At 42.7% G+C, this 24,074-nt stretch overlaps 1 protein-coding gene across 3 annotated transcripts in view; it reads left to right on the forward strand.

Moving 5' to 3' along the window:
* Positions 1-24,074, forward strand: part of ap3b1a (adaptor related protein complex 3 subunit beta 1a) — a 325,597-nt gene that overhangs the window by 96,921 nt on the left and 204,602 nt on the right. For all 3 annotated transcript variants that reach the window (XR_013579525.1, XM_078563182.1, XM_078563190.1), the window contains exon 7: positions 14,082-14,264. Coding sequence is in view for 2 of the 3 variants with exons in the window: in XM_078563182.1 (XP_078419308.1) it covers positions 14,082-14,264 (183 nt within the window). In the remaining variant the exon portion in view is untranslated. The remainder of the gene's footprint in view (positions 1-14,081; positions 14,265-24,074) is intronic.

Below are 24,074 nucleotides of genomic sequence, written 5' to 3' on the forward strand. Positions count from 1 at the left end.
ATCTAACTTATTCAAAACATACAAAGTTTTGGCCTCAACTGCTTTCTGTGCTAGTGAATTCCACAGGCTCACCACTCTCTGGGTGAAGAAATTTCTTCTCATCTCAGTCCTAAATGGCCTAGCCCGTGTCCTCAGACTGTGATCCCTGGTTCTAGACTCCCCCGCCATCGGGAACATCCTGCATCTACCCTGTCTAGTCCTGTTAGAATTTTATAGGTTTCTATGAGATCCCCCCTCATTCTTCTGAACTCCAGCGAATATAATGCTAACTAACTCAATCTCTCCTCATATGTCAGTCCCGACATCCCAGGAATCAGTCGGGTAAACCTTTGCTGCACTCCTTCTATAACAAGTGCATCCTTCCTCAGATAAGGAGACCAAAACTGCATACAATATTCCAGGTGTGGTCTCACCAAGGCCCTGTATAATTGCAGCAAGACATCCTGCTCCTGTACTTGAATCCTCTGGCGATGAAGGCCAACATACCATTTGCCTCCTTTACCACCTGCATGCTTACCTTCAGCGACTGGTGTATGAGGACACCCAGGTCTCGTTGCACACTCCCCTCTCAATTCATAGCCATTCAGATAATAATCTGCCTTCCTGTTTTTGCTGCCAAAGTGGATAAACACGCATTTATCCACATTATACTGCATCTGCCATGCAATTGGCCACTCACTCAGCTTGTCCAAATCACACTGAAGCATCTCTGCATCCTCTTCACAGCTCACCCTCCCACCCAGCTTTGTGTCATCTGCAAATTTGGAGATATTCACAGAATGACAGTGCAGAAGAGGCCCTTCGGCCCATCGAGTCTGCGCCGACACGTGAGAAACACCTGACCTACCTACCTAATCCTATTTACCAGCACTTGGCCCATAGCCTTGAATGTTATGACTTGCCAAGTGCTCATCCAGGTACTTTTTAAAGGATGTGAGGCAACCTGCCTCCACCACCCTCCCAGGCCGTCACCACCCTCTGGGTAAAAAAGTTTTTCCTCACATCCCTCCTAAACCTCCTGCCCCTCACCTTGAACTTAGGCCCCCTTGTGACTGACCCTTCAACTAAGGGGAACAGCTGCTCCCTATCCACCCTGTTTATGCCCCTCATAATCTTGTACACCTCGATCAAGTTGCCCCTCAGTCTTCTCTGCTCCAATGAAAACAACCCAAGTCTATCCAACCTCTCGTCATAACTTAAATGTTTCATCCCAGGCAACATCCTGGTGAGTCTCCTCTGCACCCCATCCAGTGCAATCACATCCTTCCTATAATGTGGCAACCAGAACTGCACACAGTACTCCAGCTGTGGCCTCACCAAGGTTCTATACAACTCCAACATGATCTCCCAACTTTTGTAATCTATGCCTGGATTGATAAAGGCAAGTATCCCATATGCCTTTTTCACCACCCCACTAACATGCCCCTTCGCCTTCAGAGATCTTGGACACACACGCCAAGGTCCCTTTGTTCCTCAGAACCTCCTAGTGTTATGCTGTTCATTGAATACTTCCTTGTCAAATTACTCCTTCCAAAGGAGTATCACCTCTCACTTTTCAGGGTTAAATTCCATCTGCCACTTATCTGCCCATTTGACCATCCCGTCTAAATCTTCCTGTAGCCCAAAACACTCAACCTCACAGTTAACCACCCGGCCAATTTTTGTGTCATCCGCAAACTTACTAATCCTACCCCCCACATAGTCATCTATGTCGTTTATATAAATGACAAATAATAGGGGACCGAGCACAGATCCCTGTGGTACGCCACTAGACACTGGCTTCCAGTCACTAAAACATCCTTCTGTCATCATCCTCTGTCTCCTACAACTAAGCCAATTTTGAATCCACCTTATTAAATTATCCTGTATCCCATGTGCATTTGCCTTCTTTATAAGTCTCATTTAGTTCCCTCATCTAAATCAATATATATTGTGAATGGCTGTGGTCCCAGCACCAATCCCTGCGGTGCTCCAGTAGTCACTGCCTGCCATTTGGAAAAAGACCCGTTTAATCCTACTCTTTGTTTCTTGTCTGCCAACCAGTTTTCTGTCCATCTCAATGTGCTGCACCCAATCCCATGCGCTTTAAGTTTACATGCTAATCTCTTATGTGGGACTTTGACGAAAGCATTCTGAAAGTCCGAATAAACCACATCCACTGGCTCCCCCTCATCAACTCTACTAGTTACATCCTCAAAATTCCAGTAGATTTGTCAAACATGATTTCCCTTTTGTAAATCCATGCTGACTCGTCCGATTCTACCACTGTTTTCCAAGTGCTCAGCTATTAAGTTTTTTATAATGGACTCTAGAATTTTCCCCACTACCGACATCAGGCTGACTGGTCTATAATTCCCTGTTTTCTCTCTACCTCCCTTTTTGAATAGTGGGGTTACATTAGCTAGCCTCCAATCTGTAGGAACTGTTCCAGAGTCTATAGAATCTCAGAAGATGACCACCAATGCATCCACTATTTCTAGGGCCGCTTCCTTAAGTACTCTGGGATGTAGATTATCAGGCCCTGTGGATTTATCGGCCTTCAATCCCATCAATTTCCCCAACGCCATTTCCCTATTAATACTGATTTCTTTCAGTTCCTCCCTCTCTCTAAACCCTGTTTTTCCCAACATTTTTCTATATTATTTGTGTCTTCCTCTGAAGATGGAACCAAGGTGTGTATTTAGTTGGTCAGCCATTTCTTTGTTCCCCATTATAAATTCCCCTGTTTCTGACTGTAAGGGACCTACATTTGTCTTCACCAATCTTTTTCTCTTCACATACCGATAGAAACTTATACAGTCAGTTTTTATGTTCCGCACAAGCTTACTCTCGTACTCTATTTTCCCCTTCTTAATCAACCCCTTGGTCCTCCTTTGCTGAATTCTAAACTGCTCCCAGTCCTCAGGGCTGTTGTTTTTTCTGGCCAATTTGTATGCCTCTTCCTTGGATCGAATCCTATCTCTAATTTCCCTTGTAAGGCAAGTTTGGCCACCTTTTCTGTTTTACTTTTGCGCCAGACAGGAATAAACGATTGTTGCAGTTCACCTATGTGCTCTTTGAATGTTTGCCATGGCCTATCCACCGTCATCCCTTTAAGTAACGTTTCCCAATCCATCATAGCCAACTCGCACCTCATACCATCGTAGTTTCCTTTATTAAGATTCAGGATCCTAGTCTCAATCAACTATGTCACGCTCCATCTTGATGAAGAATTCTATCATATTATGATCGCTCATCCCAAAGGGGCTTTGCACAAAGCCTTAAGGCTTATCTTTTTAACATTACTTGTCCCGTTCCCTATTTTTTTCACTGAGATCCTGTTTGATTCTTGCCCTAGATTTCTCTGCCTATCACTTTTCTTATTCCCCTTTCTGTCTTTTGTTCTTGTCCTTGATTCCCCCTCCTTGCATAGGTTCCCATCCCCCTGCCATTTTAGTTTAAACCGTCCCCAACCACTCTAGCAAATATTCCCCCGAGGACATCAGTCCCAGCCCTGCCCAGGTGTAACCCATCCAGTTTGTACTGGTCCCACCTCCCTCAGAACCGGTCCAAATCCCCCAGGAATCTGAAACCCTCCCCCTCACACCATCTCTTCAGCCATGTATTCATCCAATATATCCTGCTATTTCTACTCTGACTAGCATGTGGCACTGGTAGTAATCCTGAGAGCACTACCTTTGAGGTCCTACTTTTCAACTTACTTCCTAACCCCTTATATTCTGCTTTTAGGACCTCATCCCTTTATTTACCTATGTCATTTGTACCAATGTGTACCATGGCCACTGGCTGTTCACCCTCCCCCTTCAGAATTCCCTGTAGCCGCTCTGAGACATCCTTGATCCTAGCACCAGGGAGGCAACATGACATCCTGGAGCCTCATTTTTGGCCACAGAAATGCCGATCTATTTCCCTTACAATTGAATCCCCTATAACTATTACATTCCCACACTTTTTACTCCTCCCCTGTGCAACAGAGTCAACTGTGGTGCAACGAATTTGGCTATTGTTGCTTTCCCCTGAGAGGCCATTCCCCTCAACAGTATTTAAAGCGGTATATCTGTTTTGCAGGGGAGTAGCCAGAGGAGATTCCTGCACTGCCTGCCTAGTCCTCTTGCTCTGCCTGGTGGTCACCTATTCCCTTCCTGCCTGTGGACTCTTAGCCTGCAGTGTGACCACCTCTCTATACATGCTATCCATGATACTCTCCGCCTTGTGGATGCACCACACTGTCCCCAGTCGCCGCTCCAGCTCCGAAACCCGGGCTTCCAGGAGCTGCTGCTGGAGACACTTCCCGCACACATGCTGGCCCCGGGCACTGGAAGTGTTCCTGGCTTCCCACAAAGAGCAGGACGAGCACACAACGGCTTTGAGCTCTCCTGCCATGATTTACCCTTTAAATAAATTAAACCGTTTGGAAGATACTTAAAATCAAATAATATCAATTACTCTAGGGCCCTTCTTCCTTGCTCCTCGTTGTTACAGAATACAGCTCTTACAAACGATGGACCACAAAATAAGACCTTAAAAATTAATAGCGATAAAAGCAGTAAATACTTACCCGACCATACTCACGATACTCAAAGGATCACCTCGTTCCCTCCTAATGAAACTCCCCCAGTCACCAAACTCCAACTTAAGCACTCTACGGCAGCCCAAAGTAGCACTCCAGTGCAGACAAAGTCGGCACTGTAAGATGGCCTGTTTTTATACTCTCTGAATCTAGCCTCTGAAAACCAGTTATCTAATTAACTAGTTGTAGCTGCAAGCAGAGCCTGTATAAACCCTGCTTTAAAGTTGGCCTAAAACTCACCTCCTTCCAACCCAAACAGCAACTTTTAGTTAATTACTAAATTTAAGAGAGACTAAACTTTAGATAGAAATTAACCCTTAAATTCCCTCAGTCGCCAAACTCCAACTTAAGCACGCTACTGCAGCCCAAAGCAGCACTCCAGTGCAGAAGGGAGGAAGGGATAAAGCAGGGAACTACAGGTCGGTCAGTCAGTCTAACATCAGTGGTGGGGAAACTATTGGAAGCAATTCTGAGGGACAGAATTAATCTACTCTTGGAAAAGCAGGGATTAATTAAGGACAGTCAGCATGGTTTTGTTGAGGGGAGGCCATGTTTGACCAATTTGATTGAATTTTTCAAAGAGTTGACCAGGTGCGTAGATGAGGGCAATGCATTTGACGTAGTCTACTTGGACTCCAGCAAGGCTTTTGATAAGGTCCTGCATGGGAGACTGATAACAAAGTTAAGAGCCCATGGGATCCAAGGCAAATTGGATTCAGAATTGGCTGAGTGGCAGGAAGCAGAGGGTGATGGTCGAGGGGTGTTATTGTGACTGGATGCCTGTGTCCAGTGAGGTTCCACAGGGATTAGTGTTGGGTTCCTTGCTGTTTGTGGTATATCTAAAGTTGAATGTAGGAGGGTTGATCAGTAAGTTTGCGGATGACATGAAAATTGGTGGGGTGGTAAATAGTCAGGAGGATAGCCTTAGATATACAGGAGGATAAAGATGGGCCAGTTGGATGGGCTGATCAGTGGCAAATGGAATTTAATCCAGATAGGTGTGAGGTGATGCACTTGGACAGGACAAACAAGGCACAGGAATATACGATGAATGGTAGGACCCTGGGATGTACCAAGGATCAGAGGCACCTTGGTGTGCATGTCCACCGGTCCCTTAAGGTAGCAGGACAGGTAGATAAGGTGGTTAAGAAGGCATATGGGATATTTGCCTTTATTAGCCAAGGCATAGAATAAAATAGCAGGGAGGCTTTGCTGGAACTGTATAAAATGCTGGTTAGGCCACAGCAGTTCTGGAATCCACATTTTAGGAAGGATGTGATTGCACTAAAGAGAGTGCAGTGGAGATTTACCAGGATGTAGCCTGGGCTGGAGAGTTTTAGTTATGAGGAGAGATTGGATAGACTGGGGTTATTTTCCCTGGAGCAGAGGAGATTGAGGGGGGACATGATTGAGGTGTATAAAATTATGAGGGGCATAGATAGTGTAGACAGGAAGGAACTTTTCCTGTTGCTGGAGGGATCAATACCAGGAGGCATAGATTTAAGGTAAGAGGCAGGAGGTTTAGAGGGGATCTGAGGAATTTTTTCACCCAGAGGATGGTGGGAATCTGGAACTCACTGCCTGAAAGGGTGGTAGAGGCAGAAACCCTCATAGCATTTAAGAAGTATTTGGATGCCATGGCATACAAGGCTATGGGCCTTGTGCTGGAAAATGGGGTTAGAATAGTTAGGTACTTGTTTGACTGGCGCAGACTCGATGGGCTGAAGGGCCTTTTTCTGTGCTGTAGATCTCTATGACTATAAGCAAGAGTGTTATAAACTGAGTGTCTTAAACTATACCTCCTATTTTTATCCTGTATTTACCTCCTCTGTTTCTCTAGGTTACTTCTACCTGTTGAACTAGTCAATAGAGAATTAATTTTGTAATAAAAACAAAATACTGTGGATGCTGGAAATCTGAAACAAAAACAAAAATGCTGGAAAAACTCAGCAGGTCTGACAGCATCAGTGGAGAGAAAGACAGTGTTAACATTTTGAGTCCTTATGACTCTTGAGAACTAAGAAGTAAAAATGTGGTGAAATATATACTGTTTAAGGGAGGTGGGACAAGTGAAGCTGGATAGAAGGCCAGTGATAGGTGGAGGCAAAGGAGAGATTGCAAAAGGTCGAAGGGGTGTTGACGGTGGTGCTACTGGCTAAAGGAGGTGCTCATGGTGACATTAAGAGTAGAAAGCAGGATCATTTGTAATGCTGCCTTGCCCTGTTTCTGACTAAGGGTTAACTAACTGGATATCTCTTGACAATTGACCTTGAAGAATTGACCTTGGACACACCACCTGTGGTTAACTAAAAATGTTAAGGAAAAAGCTTGCAACTCCCCAAAGATGAGTGGCAGGACAGATGATTGGCCAGAATATAAAGAACAACAGAGAATGACTGAAAGGTTAATCAGGAGAAAGAAACTGGAGTATGAGAGGAAGCTAGCAAGAAATGTAAAAATGGATAGCAAGAGTTTCTACAGGTATTTAAAAAGGAAAAAGAGTGAAGTAAAGTGAGTGTTGGTCCTCCAGAGAGCATCAGTGGGGAGTTAATAGTATATAATGTAATGGTGGAAAAATTGAACAAATATTTTGCTTCTGTGTTCACTGTAGAGGATACAAAAAACATTCCAGTAATAGCTGCAAATCAGGAGGTGAAAGGGAGAAAGGAACTTGGTGAAATTGAAATCACTAGGGAAACGGTACGGAGCAAATTGATGGAGCTGTGGCCTGGCAAGTCTCAGGGTCCTGATGGACTACATCCTAGGGCCTTAAAAGAGATGGCTAATGAGGTGGTCGATGCGCTGGTGTTAATTTTCCAAAATTCCCTTGATTCTGGAAAGGTTCCATCAGATTGGAAAGGAGCAAATATAACCCCTCTATTCAAGAAGGGAGGGAGGGAGAAAATAGGAAACTACAGGCCCGTTAGCTTGATGCCTGTCGTGGGAAAGTTATTAGAATTGATCATTAAGGAAGTTATAGCTGGGCACTTAGAAGAGCTCAAGGCATTAGGGAAGAGTCAGCATGGTTTTGTGAAAGGAAAATCATGTTTAACCAATTAATTGGAGTTTTTTGAAGGAGTAACATGCGCAGTGGATAAAGGGGAGCCTGTGGATGTACTGTACTTGGATTTCCAGAAGGCATTTGATAAGGCGCCGCATCAAATATTATTACGGAAAATAAAAGCACATGGTGTAGTGGGTAACACATTAGCATGCATAGAAGATTGGCTGGCTGGCGGGCAGAAAGTAGAGAGTTTGCATAAATGGGTCCTTTTCTGATTGGCAGGATGTTACGAGTGGCGTCCAACAGGGGTCTCTACTGGGGCCTCAACTTTTTATGAATTACATCAATGACTTAGATGAGGGGAGTGAAGACATGGCAGCTAAATTTGCAGATGACAAAGATAGATAGGAAAATATGTTGTGAAGAGGACATGAGATTGCATATGGGTATAGATATGTTGAGTGAGTGGGCAAAGATCTGGCAAATGGAGTTTAATGTGGGAAAATGTGAAGTTGTTCACTTTGGCAGGAAGAAGAAAAAAGCAGAGTATTACTTAAATGGAGAACGGCTGCATAATTCTGAGGTGCAGAGGGATCTAGGTGTTCTAGTACATGAATCACAAGAAGTTAGTATGCAGATAGAGCAAGTAATTAAGAAGGCTAATGGATGCTATCCTTTTATTACGAGAGGGATTGAACATAAAAGTAAGGATGTTATGCTACAGTTATACAGGGCATTGGTGAGATTGCACCTCAAATACTGTGTGCAACTTTGGTCTGCTTGTTTAAGGGAGGATGTAATTGCATTGGAGGCGTTTCAAAGGAGGTTTACTAGATTGATACCTGGAATGAGTGGGTTGTCTTATGAGGAAAGGTTGGACAGACTGAGCTTGTTTCCACTGCAGTTTAGAAGAGTGAGGGGTGATTTGATTGAAGTATACAGGATCCTGAACGGCCTTGACAAGGTGGACGTAGAAAGGATGTTTCCTCTTGCGGGTGAGTCCAGAACTAGGGGGCACTGTTTTAAAATTAGTGGTCGCCTTTTTAGGACCTATATCAGGAGAAAATTTTTGAGGGTTGTGCGACTTTGGAATTCTCTGCCTCAGAAAGCTGTGGAGGTGGGGTCGTTGAATATTTTTAAGGCAGAGGTAGATCGATCCTTGTCAGGCAAGGGAATCGAAGGTTATCGGAGTCCAGTGGGATGTGGAAATCGAAACACAAGGAAGATCAGCCATAAACTTATTGAATGTTCCTATTTCTTATGCTCTTGAGAAACATTCATATGTGTGTGTCAGTTTGATCTGCCTTCCCTATACAAGGCTAAAGCAGAAGACTTGCTGTCATATGTATACTGACTGGTGTTTAATGGCAATGGAAATATACACTTAGCAAATTTTAAATACAGAGGTGAAATTGTAAACAAATACTAATTAATGCAGGAAGAGAAATTCAAAACCAGATATGCCTGACTTGGCCTGGGGCAAAAGGTTTCTCATTATTTTTTTCTAACTCTGACTCCTTGCAGCAACAACTTCAATATTGAAAACTTAAAATATTTGTTGAGTTGTTTCCTCTCTATTTCTTTATCAAGTTCTATCCTTATGAACTAAAGCTTAGGTCAGCAAACCATCACTCTGTATATGCTGCTGCCCTTATAGCTGTTGCTCTTGCCATTTCACAAACCATTAATAGTTGCTAAAATTTATTACAGATGTTACTTTGCAGTACTTAAACTGGGGCAAATTTTTAAAAATTGATTGCGTCTTTTAAATTATTATGAAATGGGTGGTTAGAGGGGGATAGTTTGAATCCTTTCATGTATTCTTCAGTGAATATGTCAAAGAAAAACACACCTGAAGCTTCCACTATGATTTGCAGATTTCTACTGTCTTAAGCTTCACCAATTATGGGAAAGGTGACTACTTAGCACAAACAGAAAGCTGGTCAACCATTGACCAACCCAACCCAACCCACTTTGTTTTTTCACAGAGTGATTCCAGGGATAAGGGACTTTAGTTAGGTAGATAGACTGAAGACCTTCAACCTTCTTGGAGAAGGTTGAGAGGAGATTTGACAGGCATTCAAAGGCTTGTGGGGCCTGGATAGAATAGATGGAGAGAAATTGTTTATTTATTCATTCATGGGATGTGGGCCTTGCTGGCTGGACCAGTTTTTATTGCCCATCCCTAGTTGTCCTTGAGAAGGTGGTGGTGAGCTGCCTTCTTGATCCACTGCAGCCCACGTGTATAGGTACACCCACAGTGCTGTTAGAAAGGATTTTGACCCAGCGCAAGTGAAGGAACAGAGATATAAATTGAGGGAAGGGAATGTGCAACGAGACCTGGGTGTCCTTGTACACCAATCGCTGAAGGTAAGCATGCAGGTGTTGCAGGCGGTAAAGAAGGCAAATGGTATGTTGGCCTTCATAGCCAGAAGATTCGAGTGCAGGAACAGGGATGTCTTGCTGCAATTGTACAGGGCCTTGGTGAGACCACACCTGGAATATTGTGTGCAGTTTTGGTCTCCTTATCTGAGGAAAGATGTATTTGCTATAGAGGGAGCGCAGCGAAGGTTTACCCGATTGATTCCTGGGTGGGACTGACATTTGAGGAGAGATTGAGTCGGTTGGGATTTCTTTGCTGGAGTTCAGAAGAATGAGGGGGGATCTCATAGAAACCTATAAGATTCTAACAGGACTAGACAGGGTAGATGCAGGAAGGATGTTCCCGATGGTGGGGGAATCCAGAACCAGGGGTCACAGTCTAAGGATACGGGCTAGGCCATTTAGGACTGAGATGAGAAGAAATTTCTTCACCCAGAGAGTGGTGAGCCTGTGGAATTCGCTACCACAGAAAGTAGTTGAGACCAAAACATTGTATGTTTTCAAGAAGGAGTTAGATATAGCTCTTAGGGCGAAAGAGATCAAAGGGTATGGGGAGAAAGCGGGAGCAGGTTATTGAGTTGGATGATCAGCCATGATCATAATGAATGGCGGAGCAGGCTCGAAGGGCCGACTGGCCTACTCCTGCTCCTAGTTTCTATGTTTCAATATTTCCAAGTCAGGATGATGAGTGACTCGGAGGGGAAATTCCAGGTGGTGGTGTTCCCATGCATCTGCTACTCTTGTCCTTCCAGATGGTAGTGGTCGTGGGTTTGGAAGCCGCTGTCTATGGACCCTTGATGGATTCCTGCAGTGCTTCTTGCAGAGGGTACACACTGCTGCTACTGTGCGTTGGTGGTGGAGGGAGTGAATGTTTGTGGATATGGTGCCAATTAAATGGCCTGCTTTGTCCTGAACGATGTCAAGCTTCTTGTGGTATGAGAGCTGCACTCATCCAGTCAAGTGGAGAGTGTTCCATCACACTCCTGACTTGTGCCTTGTAGGTGGTGGACAGGCTTTGGGGAGTTCGGAGGTGAGTTACTCATCGCAGGATTCCGAGCCTCTGACCTGCTCTTATAGCCACAGTATTTATATTGCTAGTCCAGTTCCGTTTCTGGTCATTGGTATCCCCCAGGATGTTGATAGTGGGGGATTCAGTGATGGTAATGCCATTGAACATCAAGGAGCGATGTTTAGATTCTCTCTTGTTGGAGATGGTCTTTGCCTGGCACTTGTGTGGTGCGAATGTTATTTGCCACTTGTCAGCCCAAGCCTGGATGTTGTACAGGTCTTGTTGCATTTGGACATAGACTGCTTCGGTATCTGAAGAGTCGCGAATGGTGCTGAACATTATGCAATCCTCAACGAACATCCCCGCTTCTGACCTAATGATGGAAGGAAGATCATTGATGAAACAGCTGAAGATGGTTGAGCCGAGGACACTACCCTGAGGGAACTCCTGCAGTGATGTCCTGGAGCTGAGATGACTGACCTCCAACAACCACACCATCTTCCTTTGTGTTAGGTATGACTCCAACCAGCAGAGAGTTCTCCCCATTTCCCATTGACTCCAGTTTTGCTGGGGCTCCTTGATATCACACCTTGTCAAATGCATCCTTGATGTCAAGGTCAGTCTCTCACTTCTCACCTTTGGAGTTCAGCTCTTTTTTGTCCATGTTTGAGCCAAGGCTGTAATGAAGTCAGGAGCTGAATGGCCCTGGCGGAACCCAAACTGGGCATCAGTGAGCAAGTGCCACTTGATAGCACTGTTGGTGACCCCTTCCATTACTTCACTAATGGTGGAGAGTAGAATGATGGGGCAGTAACTGGCCGGGTTGGATTTGTCCTGCTTTTTGTGTACAGGACATACCTGGGCAATTTTCAATATAGCCAGATAGGTGCCAGTGTTGCAGCTGTATTGGAACAGCTTGGCTAGGGGCGCAGTAAGTTCTGCAGCACAAGTCTTCAGTACTATTGCCAGAATATTGCCAGAGCCCATAGTCCTTGCAGTATCAAGTGCCTTCAGCCGTTTCTTGATCATACGTGAAGTGAATCGAATTGGCTGAAGACTGGCATCTCTAATGCGGGGGACCTCCGGAGGAGGCCGAGATGGGTCATCCACCTGGCACTTCTGGCTGAGATTGTAGTTTTATCTGTTGCACTGACGTTCTCGGCTCCCCCATTATTGAGAGTGGGGACATTTGTGGGGCCTCCTTCTCCAGTGAGTTGTCTAATTGTCCACCACCATTCACGACTGGTTGTGGCAGGACTGCAGAGCTTGGATCTGATCTGTTGGTTGTGGGATCGCTTACCCTTGTCTATCACTTGTTGCTTCTGCTGTTTGGCACGCAAGTAGTCCTGTGTTATAGTTTCACCAGGTTGACCCCCCTCATTCTTAGGTATGCCTGGCGCTGCTCCTGGCATGCCTTCCTGCACTCTTCATTGAACCGGGGTTGATTTCCTGGCTTGATGGTAATGGTAGAGTTGAGGATATGCTGGGCCATGAGGTTACAGATTATGTTTGAGTACAATTCTGCTGTTGCTAATGGCCCACAGCGCCTCATGTATGCCCAGTCTTGAGTTGATGGATCATTTAACATGATAGTGCCACACAATACGCTGGAGGGTACCCTCAGTGTGAAGGTGGGACTTCGTCTCCACAACGGCTGTGCGGTGGTCAATCCTACCGATACTGTCATGAACAGATGCATCTGCGGCAGGCAGGTTGGTGAGGATGAAGTCAAATATGTTTTTCCCTCTTGGTTCCCTCATGGCCTGCCACAGACCCAATTAAGTGCCTAGTTCGATGCTGGGTCGTCTGTCCGGTTTCATTCTATTTTTGAGACTTTATAGCAGCTTGATACAACTGAGTGGCTTGCTGTGGGTCGCAGAATGTAATCCGGATGGGGGACTTCAATGTCAATCACCATGATGTGGCTCATTAGCACTACCACAGACCGAGTCCTAATGGACATAGCTGCTAGACCGGGTCTGCTGGAGGTGGTGAAGTAACCAACAAGAGGGAAAAACATGCTTGACCTCATCCTCACCAAACCTGCCTGCTGCAGATGCATCTGTCCTTGACAGTATCAGTAGGAGTGACATGTAGACTAGACCAAGTAAGGGTGGCAGATTTCCATCCCTAAAGAACATTGGTGAACCAGAAGGATTTTTATGACAATCGACAATGGTTTTATGGTCATCAATAGACTTTTTATTCCAGATTTTTATTGAATTCAAGTACCACCATCTGCCATGGCGAAATCCAAACCCGGGGCCCAGAGCATTACCCTAGGTCTCTGGATTACTCGTTCAGCAACAATACCGCTACACCATTGCCTCCCCCGTTGGTGGAAGGATAAAGAACCAGAGGGTGCTGATATAAGCTAATTGGCAAAGGAAGTAATGGCGATATGAAAAATGTTTTTAGACGGCGAGTGGTTAAGATCTGGAATGCACTACCTGAGTATGTGGTGGAGGCAGGATCACTTGAGGCTTTGAAAAGAGAATTGGATCATTATCTGAAAAGGAAAAATTTGCAAGGCTGTGGGGATAAGGCAAAGGATTGGCACAAGGTGAATTGCTCCTTCAGAGAAACATCAAAGACATAATGGGCCAAATGGTATCCTTTTGTGTTGTAACCATTCTATGATTCTATACTTTGTGCATCACCTCAACAGGCTGTCTGAATGTGATTTTAGCCATTCTTGTCTCGAAATAAAGCCCAGAACTTTGAGCATGGAAGGAGGCCATTCAGCCTACTGTACTGTTGCAGATGCTCGCTCCGCAACAAACCACCTTCTTCAATCCTGAATAATCACTTTGTCATTGGCTCCTTTTGTGTTGCCATTAATGCTTTTTTAAATCAGAATGGTGTTTGAAGTTGGCAGTTATGTTTTAAAGAAGACTTCACTCGCAAATAATTAAGTTAATTTTGTAAAGTAATTTATATACTTTTTGGCTTTGTGTGATAAGTTGCCCTGTTCGTGGAATTAGACGGACTCTGGAGAAAAGCTCTTTGCGCATTTTTGCACTGACGGTAATGATGTTGCTCCAGAGAATAATCAACTTCTACAAGTTGATTTGAGTTTCACTTTACTCATGTTGTATTGTGTTGTCTGTTTACAGCTAGTAGCTGGAAGTGTTGTAATGTCGTTTGAAGAGGTCTGTCCTGAGCGAATTGACTTGATTCACAAGAATTACCGCAAGCTGTGTAACCTGTTGGTAGACGTGGAGGAGTGGGGACAGGTCGTTATAATCAACATGCTCACTCGCTATGCACGAACACAGTTTCTAAGTCCATGGAAAGAGGTGGGTATTGTACTGGGGAAAGAATTCTGTCTTTTTCATTGCCTCATGCTTATGTTTGCAAAATTAATTATTTGTCTGTTTTGAGATGCTTCTGAGAAACATTAGGCAAGCCTCTCATTACATGGAAAGTTAAATAAAAAGATTTGAAATTATATGTTGAATTGTTTGTGAATATTGATGCAAGGACTAAATTGAGCTCCAGTTGGTTTCTAATAATTTATAACAAACTTAGCAAAATAAGTTATTTTGTTATAAATACCATACTCAATGTGAATGATTCTGGGTAATAGTCCCTCCTATCGTCCATTCTTGTAAAATAAATGGCTTCCAAAATATTTTTGAAATTTTCAGAGAAATCTGATACTGAAATTGGATATTTTAGTTGTGTTAAGCAACAAATGTATCTTTTGATCAAAGACTGACATAGCAGTCTAAATTGTCTATCCATAATTGTATTAGAGAAGAAAATTCCAAATAGGTTCTGCTTGAAGGTTCCACGACCACACTCACCTTTGCTCACCAAACCCTTCAGTCATCTTGGACTTTTTTGCTTCAAGCTTACCTTTTCTATCCACTTCAATGTATGCGTATAACATCAGAGATTCCTAGCTTATCAAAATTTTCTCATTTCTCTCCTCTGAATTTGGATATCGGTCTCGCCACTTTCTGCACCTTTGCACTGTGTCTGGATGATAATGTGTTAACTAGAACTGAAAGCAGTGTTCCAGGTGTAGCCTGACCAAGGCACAGTTTTAAAATGACATCTGAGGAATTGAAATCAATTTAGCAACAACTTATATTTATGTAGCACCTTTAATGCAGAGAAACATCCAAAGGTGCTTTACAGGAGCATTAAAAAGCAAATTATGATACTGAGCCACAAAAGATCAAATGACCAAGAGCTTAATCAAATAAGTATGTTTTAAGGAGTGTCTTAAAGGAGGGAAGCAAAATATTGAGGTGTAGGGAGGAAATTCCAGAGCTTAGGGTCTAGAGAGCTGAAGGCATGGCCACCAATGATGGGGCAATTACGATTGGGAATGCACAAGAGGCCAGATTTGGATGGGTGCAGATTTCTTGGACAACATCACTGTTATATTGTTTATTACTACCTGATGTTATTTAGACATAATGGAATAGATTCCTGTCTTGGCTGCCAGGTGTTAAGCTGGTGGAACGATCACTCACCATTCATAAAATCTACCCAATTTTTATTCCATTTACTTCTAATGGAATTAAGTTGAGGCAGTTTCTGCAATGGGTAGTTGAGATACTGTACCATATTATTGTCCAAGTGGTGAAGATGAAAGCCTACTCCAATTAGTGACAAGTTAATCTTTAGGTTGCTAAACTTCTTTCTCAGCAATTTCTTTTGCAACACCAATTTAAATTCATATTGTGCCTTTAATATTAGAATAAATATTCTATGGCATTTAGCAGAGTCGTAGGGGGGGGGAAATGGATTTTGGGCCCAAGAATGGGTGACAGGAGCTTGGTCAGAGATGAGTTTTAAGAGAAGTCTGGAAGAGGAGAGAGATGTGTAGAGACAGGAGTTTAGGGAAGGAATCCGAGAGTGGGCCTAGGTGAGTCAATGTTTTAAAATATGCAGCACTCTGTATTGAACTTAACTTTTGGCTTGGTTTCCTGCAGTGTTATTACTTTCCAGAAGGTTTTTCCCTCTGTATTTATTTCTTGCCAGCCTTTTCATGTTTTTTATTTGCTTCCAATTTGTGCTATCCGACCATGCAAAACAGGTTTGTGGGCTTTGTACCCCCTCTGCCCAGCCAGTTGTGTTTTATTTATTAATTTTATAGTCCAAATATGCAATCTCTGCACCCAGTGTAGCGAAATGGAAGCCCTTCTTGCTCACGACTCCACAATGGGAGGCTTGATGTGCACATCCTTGCAGTTCACAAAATCAAGTTTTTTTTTGAAAGAAATCCAAAAATATTTGGCTATTTTTCTCCATTAAAAAGGGTCAGTATTATGAATAGCATGCAACTCCCCAGATTTTACTACTTTTTAAGCTACCAGGTTATGATTTTAATCTGCGCAACCAGAACTTATTGTTTTCATGCATAGTATGTGGTAACCAGTGTGGGACAACTCTGCTTGGCAATGTTAGGAAGCTTACCTCATGATAATAGATGATCTTGCCAAGGGGCAGCACATAAATAACATTGAAGATGGGGGCGAGCCGAGATCCTTGAGAAATTCTTAGAGTAACCATGCAGCAGTGGGGAGAGAAGCCATTGCTGGAGATACAATGGCTGTGATGGGCTAGGTGGAAGTGGAGCCAAATTTATTGCACATTTTAATTACTTTGAGTCAAGAAATCTCTCATTTTTCCGATTGGATTCAGTCGTAACTGTCCCATATTTAAAAGAACAAGAACACAAGAAATACAAGCAGGAGTAGGCCATATGGCCTGTCGAGCCTGCTCTGCCATTCAGTACGATTGTGGCTGATCTCGGGCTTTAATTCCATTTTCCCACCAGCTCCCCATATCCCTTAATTCCTTGGGTGACGAAAAACCTGTCTATCCGAGCCTTGTATGTATTCAACAATGGAACATCTACAAGCGCCTGGGGTAGAGAATTCCAAAGATTCACAACCCTTAAAGTGAAGTAATTTCTCCTCATCTCAGTCCCAAATGATTGGCCCCTTACCCTGAGACAGTGCCCCCGTGTTTTAGACTCCCTGACCAGCGGAAATTATCTCTCTGTCTACCCGGTCAATTATTATGGCCCCTAGTTTGGATTCTTCCACGATGGAGACGTGCTCTCCATATTGGACAGTTTTTTCATGTGCATGGGAGCCTAGGGTTATGGGAGCATGCAGGAAAGGGGAGGTCACAATCAGATCAGCCATGACCTCATTAAATATCAGAATGGTCTATTCCTCCTCTTTATGTTCTTATCCACTCTGTCCAACCTATTCATCATTTCACAGGACTCTATTTTTTTTAAGTTCTCTTTTCTCAACCAAAAGGTCCCAACATGTTCAATCTTTCCCAATAACTAATTTCTCAGTCCTGGTACCATCCATGCAAATGTTTCTTTGCACTTTTGCAAGTACCTAGTAAAGCTACTGAAGCAAATAATAATCAATGTGCAAAGCAAAAAGTTACATTAAAAATTATGCAAACTTAAGTTAAATTTTTTGTGTTTTTGCATAAATATTGCATTATGGATTTGACTTCTCAGCATCAGGATGTAAATCTACCACTGTATGTTCGAGGTGACAATTAAAGGACTATTAACTAGACAGCAGTCATATCAATTATGGTATATTTTGTGTAATTTTTCTTACATGACAACTTTTATGATGAATATTCTAGCCTAAGTAAAGCCGATTACACAGTGCAGTACTCGGAATTCATAGTGCTGTCAAAGAGAAGACCGATTGACTTTATATTTACATATTAATGAGGAGATTTGTTAACGGGGTGCTTGACTAAAAGAAAATAAAAGCATGTTTATAGAGTTTGACATTTATAAATGGAGCTGATGTAGGAAAATGGAAATTGAACCTTTTTAAGTTAATAAATTTGGGAGACTGATAAAATGAATGTTACAAATTTTTGTAAATGTTACAAAAATACCATTGTTAAAGAGATGCCCTTACAGTTGAATGGTGCATAAATCTACAACCCAGCTTAACATTTTAAATAATTTTTCCTATTTTAAAAATACATATTGAGCATGCTCAATGAAGGATTAGGAGAAAGTTTGAGGAAAATACCTAAGAGTTTGATAGAATGCAGTATTATTTTTTGCAAAAGGAACATTAGCATTGTGAAAGTAACATCTAAAGCTCCATGGTAGTTATAACATGAGTTTTTAACTGGACATCCAGATTTAGAAATGTGTTATCCTCGAAACTGGGCAAGGAGAGAGGTTTATCTCTGTGCACAATATGCAGTGAACTTGTGGCATGAAGGAATTTGCTAAAATTTTCTAAGACATAATAAACTTTACTTCGGGATTACGGTTTATTTAATTGGTGATGCTCCCAGATATTGACTAGCATATATCAAAATAGAACCCAGTAATGTATACTGGAGTTGGGGAGCTTGTTCAGTTTGTGACATAAGTGCTTGACCCTATTCCTGCCTTGTGTTCTGTTTTAGCCCATCTGTTATACTATCAGTTATTCAAGAAAATTTGTTTGAAAATTGATCCATTTCAAGAGTGTTTACTTTCAAATTGTCAATTGTGTGACACAGCTTTTACTGTAGACCACACTCGGCACAATCTCAGCAATGTAACTTTATTTGTTTCAAAAAGATGTACAGACCAAGTAGTCAATTTTTAATACCTGGCTTGAAAAAATTTTACTTTTGGGATGAAAATTGGAATTGAGAATTCTGGAAATTTATTTGTTAAAATCTCAAAGATCTGATTAGAAACAACTGCAACAGGCACTTTTGGGGACCCAAGATTCTGTAGGAAGTAGAAGTACCAGTGATGCAGATTAGTAGTTGTCCAAATTGATTAGCTGAAATGTTTTTGCAGCATAAGTTTAAAGGAAATTTCATCAGTTGCCTGTGTTCAATGGACAATCCTGTAATCTGCCACTGAAGTGTGTCAAATAAACCTGCATATTAATTTAATTGCATTTTGAGCAACAATTTTGGTCTACATCCAGGGATTCAATGTTGAATATGGGTTGGATGAGTAAAGCCTGGCTATGTATTTCCTTTTCTTGTCAGTATGTGGTATGATGACAGGTACAGAAGCCTCAATACCACCTCTCTTTTCTGTTTTCTGACACTGACATCCTTCATTTTGATGTTCATAAAAATGAAGAGAAAGAGGTGCTTAATTTTTAAAATGGGTTTGTCTTTGTTGTTTCATAATTTAAACACCAGGTACTGATATAGTTGAACTGGAGTTACTGATGTGCCAGTGACAGAGGGCTGAATTAACCCAGCAGCTGGAGCAATGTGATGGTTGATGCATTCTGGTTTAATGACTGTCCTTTCAGTTGATTTGCCTCCACTGCACAGTTTCGATAGATGTGCTTTTTGGGTTTTTAAATTCGAATATTTTGGCATGTTTAGAATAAAGCACATAATTGAGTATCAAGACAAGCTGTTTTTCAAATGAGTTGCATGGTGCTTTGTCTCAATTTACCTAACATAATCAGAATTCAATCAAGTTCTTGCTCCTTTTAGTGTGAAGTTGATTGTTTAAGAGTTACTTGGAGCTATGGAGAAATGATTAAAACACTGACATTGCTGTTTATAACATTTTTAATTACTCCCAAAACACACATTTAGATTGTAGCAGTAAAAAGTTCTTTGGTCAATTACTGTGCTTGCACTGGTACGTAAGTTGTGACCCAGGTTTGGAAGTCTCAAAAGCTATGTGAAAGTATGGCTTGTGTACAGTGCCAATGAAAGAAACTCCACCTTCTATGATCAGTTGTTATAATATTGCCTAATCTAAACTGATTCAATTGTTTGAGTAAAGCTGAAGTTAAACACTATTGTGTGTGGTGAACACTGGAGTTTACATGCCATTTATTCAACTTATACATAAATTGGTAGCTAACATACTCCTACAGAAACCTGATGTTTATGAATGTTTCCATATTTAATGTTGCAAGAATATTCATTCTTTGCGGGCGTGTGCTTTTGTTACTTTGCTTACAATTCAAAATGTTTAAAGTTACCTGTTGTCTTCTGTAGTTTCCAGATTTTGCCATTGCAATGTTATAGCCTGCCTTCTATCCTGTGGTGAACTTCAGCTCATCCAAAACTCTAGCAGTAACCTAACCCAACCCTGCATATCCATCACCCCTTTGCTCGCTGAATTACATTAGCTCGCAGACTCCTATTATTTTCATCTTCATTTAAATTCCATCTTGAATTTGTCCTTCCCTATGTTTGTAAACTCATTCAGTCCAACAACCCACACACCATGCACCCTCCCCCACAAACACCTCCACCAACATAGCAGCAAATATTTTTTTCCAACTCTGGCCTCTGTGCAATACCCCCTCCATTTGCCCCACAGTTGGATGACTATACCTTAAGTCATATAGCCATTTTGCCTCTCCACCCACCTCTTGGCATGCCACACTGACTTGTATTCTGCCTGTCCAATTCATAATTCTAGCTCTTAAAGCCCATCCTTGATCAGGCTCTTTCAGAAGACAATGCCTAAGGCCAGAGAGTGGTATCAAAGTGGGATCTTACACGCGACACCATCTATAATTCTGCATTTGCTACCTGAGGGAAAAGAGATCAGAGGAATACTGATTTGACGCTTATTGAACTGAAATGGCATCAGTTACCGCAACCAAGAGGAGAGCCCTCATGAACTGCAAGCAAATCTTCAGCAAGCAAAATCAAGATGCTCTCTGAGCTGTCCGAATCAAGTTTCAGCAGACTGTTCAGCACTGCTCCAATCGATACTGGCTGAAACTCTGCAACAGCATACAATCTGCTCCAGAATCCAGGGATGATAGAGGGATGTATGAAGGAATGAAGAAGGCAACGGGCCCAGCAGCAACCAAATCAGCCTCCTTGAAGCCAAAGACAGGGATGATCATCACTGAACCTAGCAAACAAATGGAAAGGTGGATGGGGCATTACCTCGAACTCTACACAACGGAGAACACTCACTGAAGGAGCTCTCAGCACCATTGCAGACTTTCCTGTCATGGAGGAGCTAGACAGAGACCCCACCAAAGTAGAGCTCAACAAGGTCATTGACTGTCTTGTCAGTGGTAAAGCCCCAGGAAATGATGACATTCCACCTGAAGTCATCAAAAATGGAAGACTGGCACTACTGCAGCATCTCCATGAACTTTTGTGCCTCCGCTGGAAGGAAAGATTTGTGCCTCAAGACATTCTTGATGCACAAATAGCCACCTTGTGCAAAAACAAAGGGGACTGCAGCAACTGCAATAATCACTGAGGCATTTTCCTGTTAAGTATTGTACGGAAGGTCTTTGCTTGCGTTGCTCTGACCAGATTGCAGACCCTGGTGTCACACATCTACCCTGAGTCTCAGTGCAGCTTCAGAGCAGGCAGATCACCAGTTGGCATGGTTTTTTTCACTCCAACAGTTATGGGAGAAGTACCATGAACAGTGCAGACCATTCTACATTGCCTTCAGAGAAAGACCCGACCAAGGCCTTCAACCTTGTCAGCAGAAACAGACTCTTTAAACTGTTGCAGAAAATAGGCTGCCTGCCTGGACTATGGGGCGTCATTTCTTCTTTCCACAAGAACATGCACAATTCTGTCAGTTATAATGGAGCAACATCAGATGTTTCCAAGATCAGCAGTGAGGTAAAGCAGGGCTGCGTCCTGGCGCCAATTCTCTTCAGTATATTTTTCTCTATGCTGCTATTGTACACTTTCGGTGACTGAATTGAGGGTATCTACCTACATGCCAGAGCTGATGGCAACTGTTCAACTTGGCAACACTGTGCCAAGGCTAGAGTGTGTAATGTCCTCGTCTGTGAGTTGCTGTTTGTTGACGACGTCATGCTGGCAACCCGTACTGAAATTCACTTGCTAGAGTTTGTAAATTGATTCTCCCGGGCCTGCAAAGAGTTTGGACTGAGAATCAGCGTTGGGGAGGCCAAAGTCACAGGCCAGGCCAGGACCTTCCAGCAACATCGACAATCTCACTCTGGAGGCCATCGACAGCTTCACACACCTTGGATCAAGAATTGCCAGCATTGTCCCTTGATGCTGAAATCAGCACCAGGGTTGCCAAGGCTACAGCTGTCATGTCAAAGTTGAGTATGGACCAACAGCAAACTTGCTGAAAGCTCCATGTGTACCAGGCTTGTGTTCTCAGCATCCTCCTTTACAATGACAAAGCATGGCAACTTATGCAAGCCAAGAAACGCAGCTGAATACTCATGGCTGCCACTGCCTCAGACGAATATTGGGCATTTCCTGGCAAGACAGAATGCCAAATATGGAAGTGCACCAGCATACAGGGACCCCCAGTATGTTTGCTCTCTTTAATCAGTGGCGACTCAGTTGACTGGGTCATGTTAGCTGAAAGGATGACTGCCACACTCAGAGACATGCTCTATGGCAAGCTTGCAATCGCCACAAGACTGTCAGGTTGCCCATGTCTGCGATACAAGGATGTCTGCAAGCGAGACCTCAAGCTGACCAGGATCAGAGCAGATTCATGGAAAATCCTTGTTGCTAACCGGAGTGACTGGAGCCCAGCATTCAGGAAGGGCATGGAGAAAGCAGAGGACAAGGGTGACCAGAAGGCAGAAAAGCAAGCCCGCCAGAAGGAAAAATCATCAGTCGATCTTAGCCCAATGCTATTCATTTGCGCTAGCTGTGGAAGGTGCTGCCACTCATGAATTGGCCACTGCAGCCACAACAGATGACATTCAATCCAGAAATGACATACACCCTGGGAGCAATCTATCTTCCCCTGAGATGGACGGATGCCATTTTAAAACCCACCAAGCTACTGGCCACATCTCCTAATACCTGTTCTGACTCATCATTCATTCTTGTGTCATGCTATGAGGCTTTTTATCTACATGAAGGTCTAAATATAAATGCAAGTTATTCGGAATAAGGCAATAACTGCTGGCCAAGCCAGCAACGCTCAAATCCCATGAATGAATAAAAGGAAAAGAAAATGGGGGTGGGTAATGTGTCAGTCCTAAGGTAGATGTGATGTGTGACAATCACTTGTTAAATTCATTGTATATAAGTTTATGGTATTGCACAGTTGAAGAAAAACAGGAGACATGCATGTTCACTGAACTAGCCAAGGGTGAAGCTGAAGAAGATTTAGGGATGGTAATAGACTTGGCACTTAAGTTGTCCACTTATTGTGGAGCAGCAATCAATGAAGGAAACAATGATGAATTGTACAGCCGGAACAATAGAATACAAGTCAAAGTCTAATGCTGAAACAGTGCATTGCTTTGGTCAGTGTACTTCTGAGTGCTGTTTGGTTTTGGTCACTGAGGTGAAAGAGAGATATTGAAACTTAGGAAAGGCTTGAAAGAAGAGACATAAGCATGATTCCAAGTGTGTAAGGATTTCATTACAAGGAAAGATCAGTTAAACTTGGTGTTGAAAGGAGTCACTTGAATGGAGCCTGGGGGCAAAGAAATTAAACTCTATCAAAGTTAAGTTTGAAATTCAAAATGGTGAAAGATAAAATCAGGACTGATATGCAGACAGTAATGAAGACTTGAAATAAATTGATAGTTAAGGCAATTGATGGAAAGGTTAGAAACAGTGAAATCCTGTGTGTCTGTGATGGAATGGATTGCAAAGGGTACGTTTTCCTAAATTGAGTTGAGATGGACACAATGGCCTTCCTCAACTGTATTTACTTGGTGATTTTGTGAAGGATATTAAATTAAGCACCTGTGTTAATTTTGAACCTGTTACAGGGCTATTTATTAATTAAAAGGTAAAATTTTAGGACAAGATGTTATACTGGTGTACTCTAAAGCATTAAGTCTCAGCATTTGTAGTAAAATATCTCTTCACCTTGGAGCAGATTCTGACTGGGAATTTAATTTCGCTTCAGGGTAGCACTAATACCCTAATGAAAAATAACCAATTGGCACCAGTAATCAATATCATCACGCAGATGGGTAATTCAATATCTCCCATTGCATGAAAGTACTCCAGGGAAACCCTCTGGAAAAACCCTGAGCGATCACATTGTTTGCCATTGATCCAAACTGAATCCAATCATGCATGGTTAATGCTATAAATGGGATTTTATACAAGAAGTACATTGAGTTTGTATTCCACGGATGCAGCTATCTTCGTGCTGCAAGCCAAGA

The sequence above is a fragment of the Cetorhinus maximus genome, chromosome 2 (assembly GCF_964194155.1).
Source record: "Cetorhinus maximus chromosome 2, sCetMax3.hap1.1, whole genome shotgun sequence".
Taxonomy (NCBI): Eukaryota; Metazoa; Chordata; class Chondrichthyes; order Lamniformes; family Cetorhinidae; genus Cetorhinus; species Cetorhinus maximus.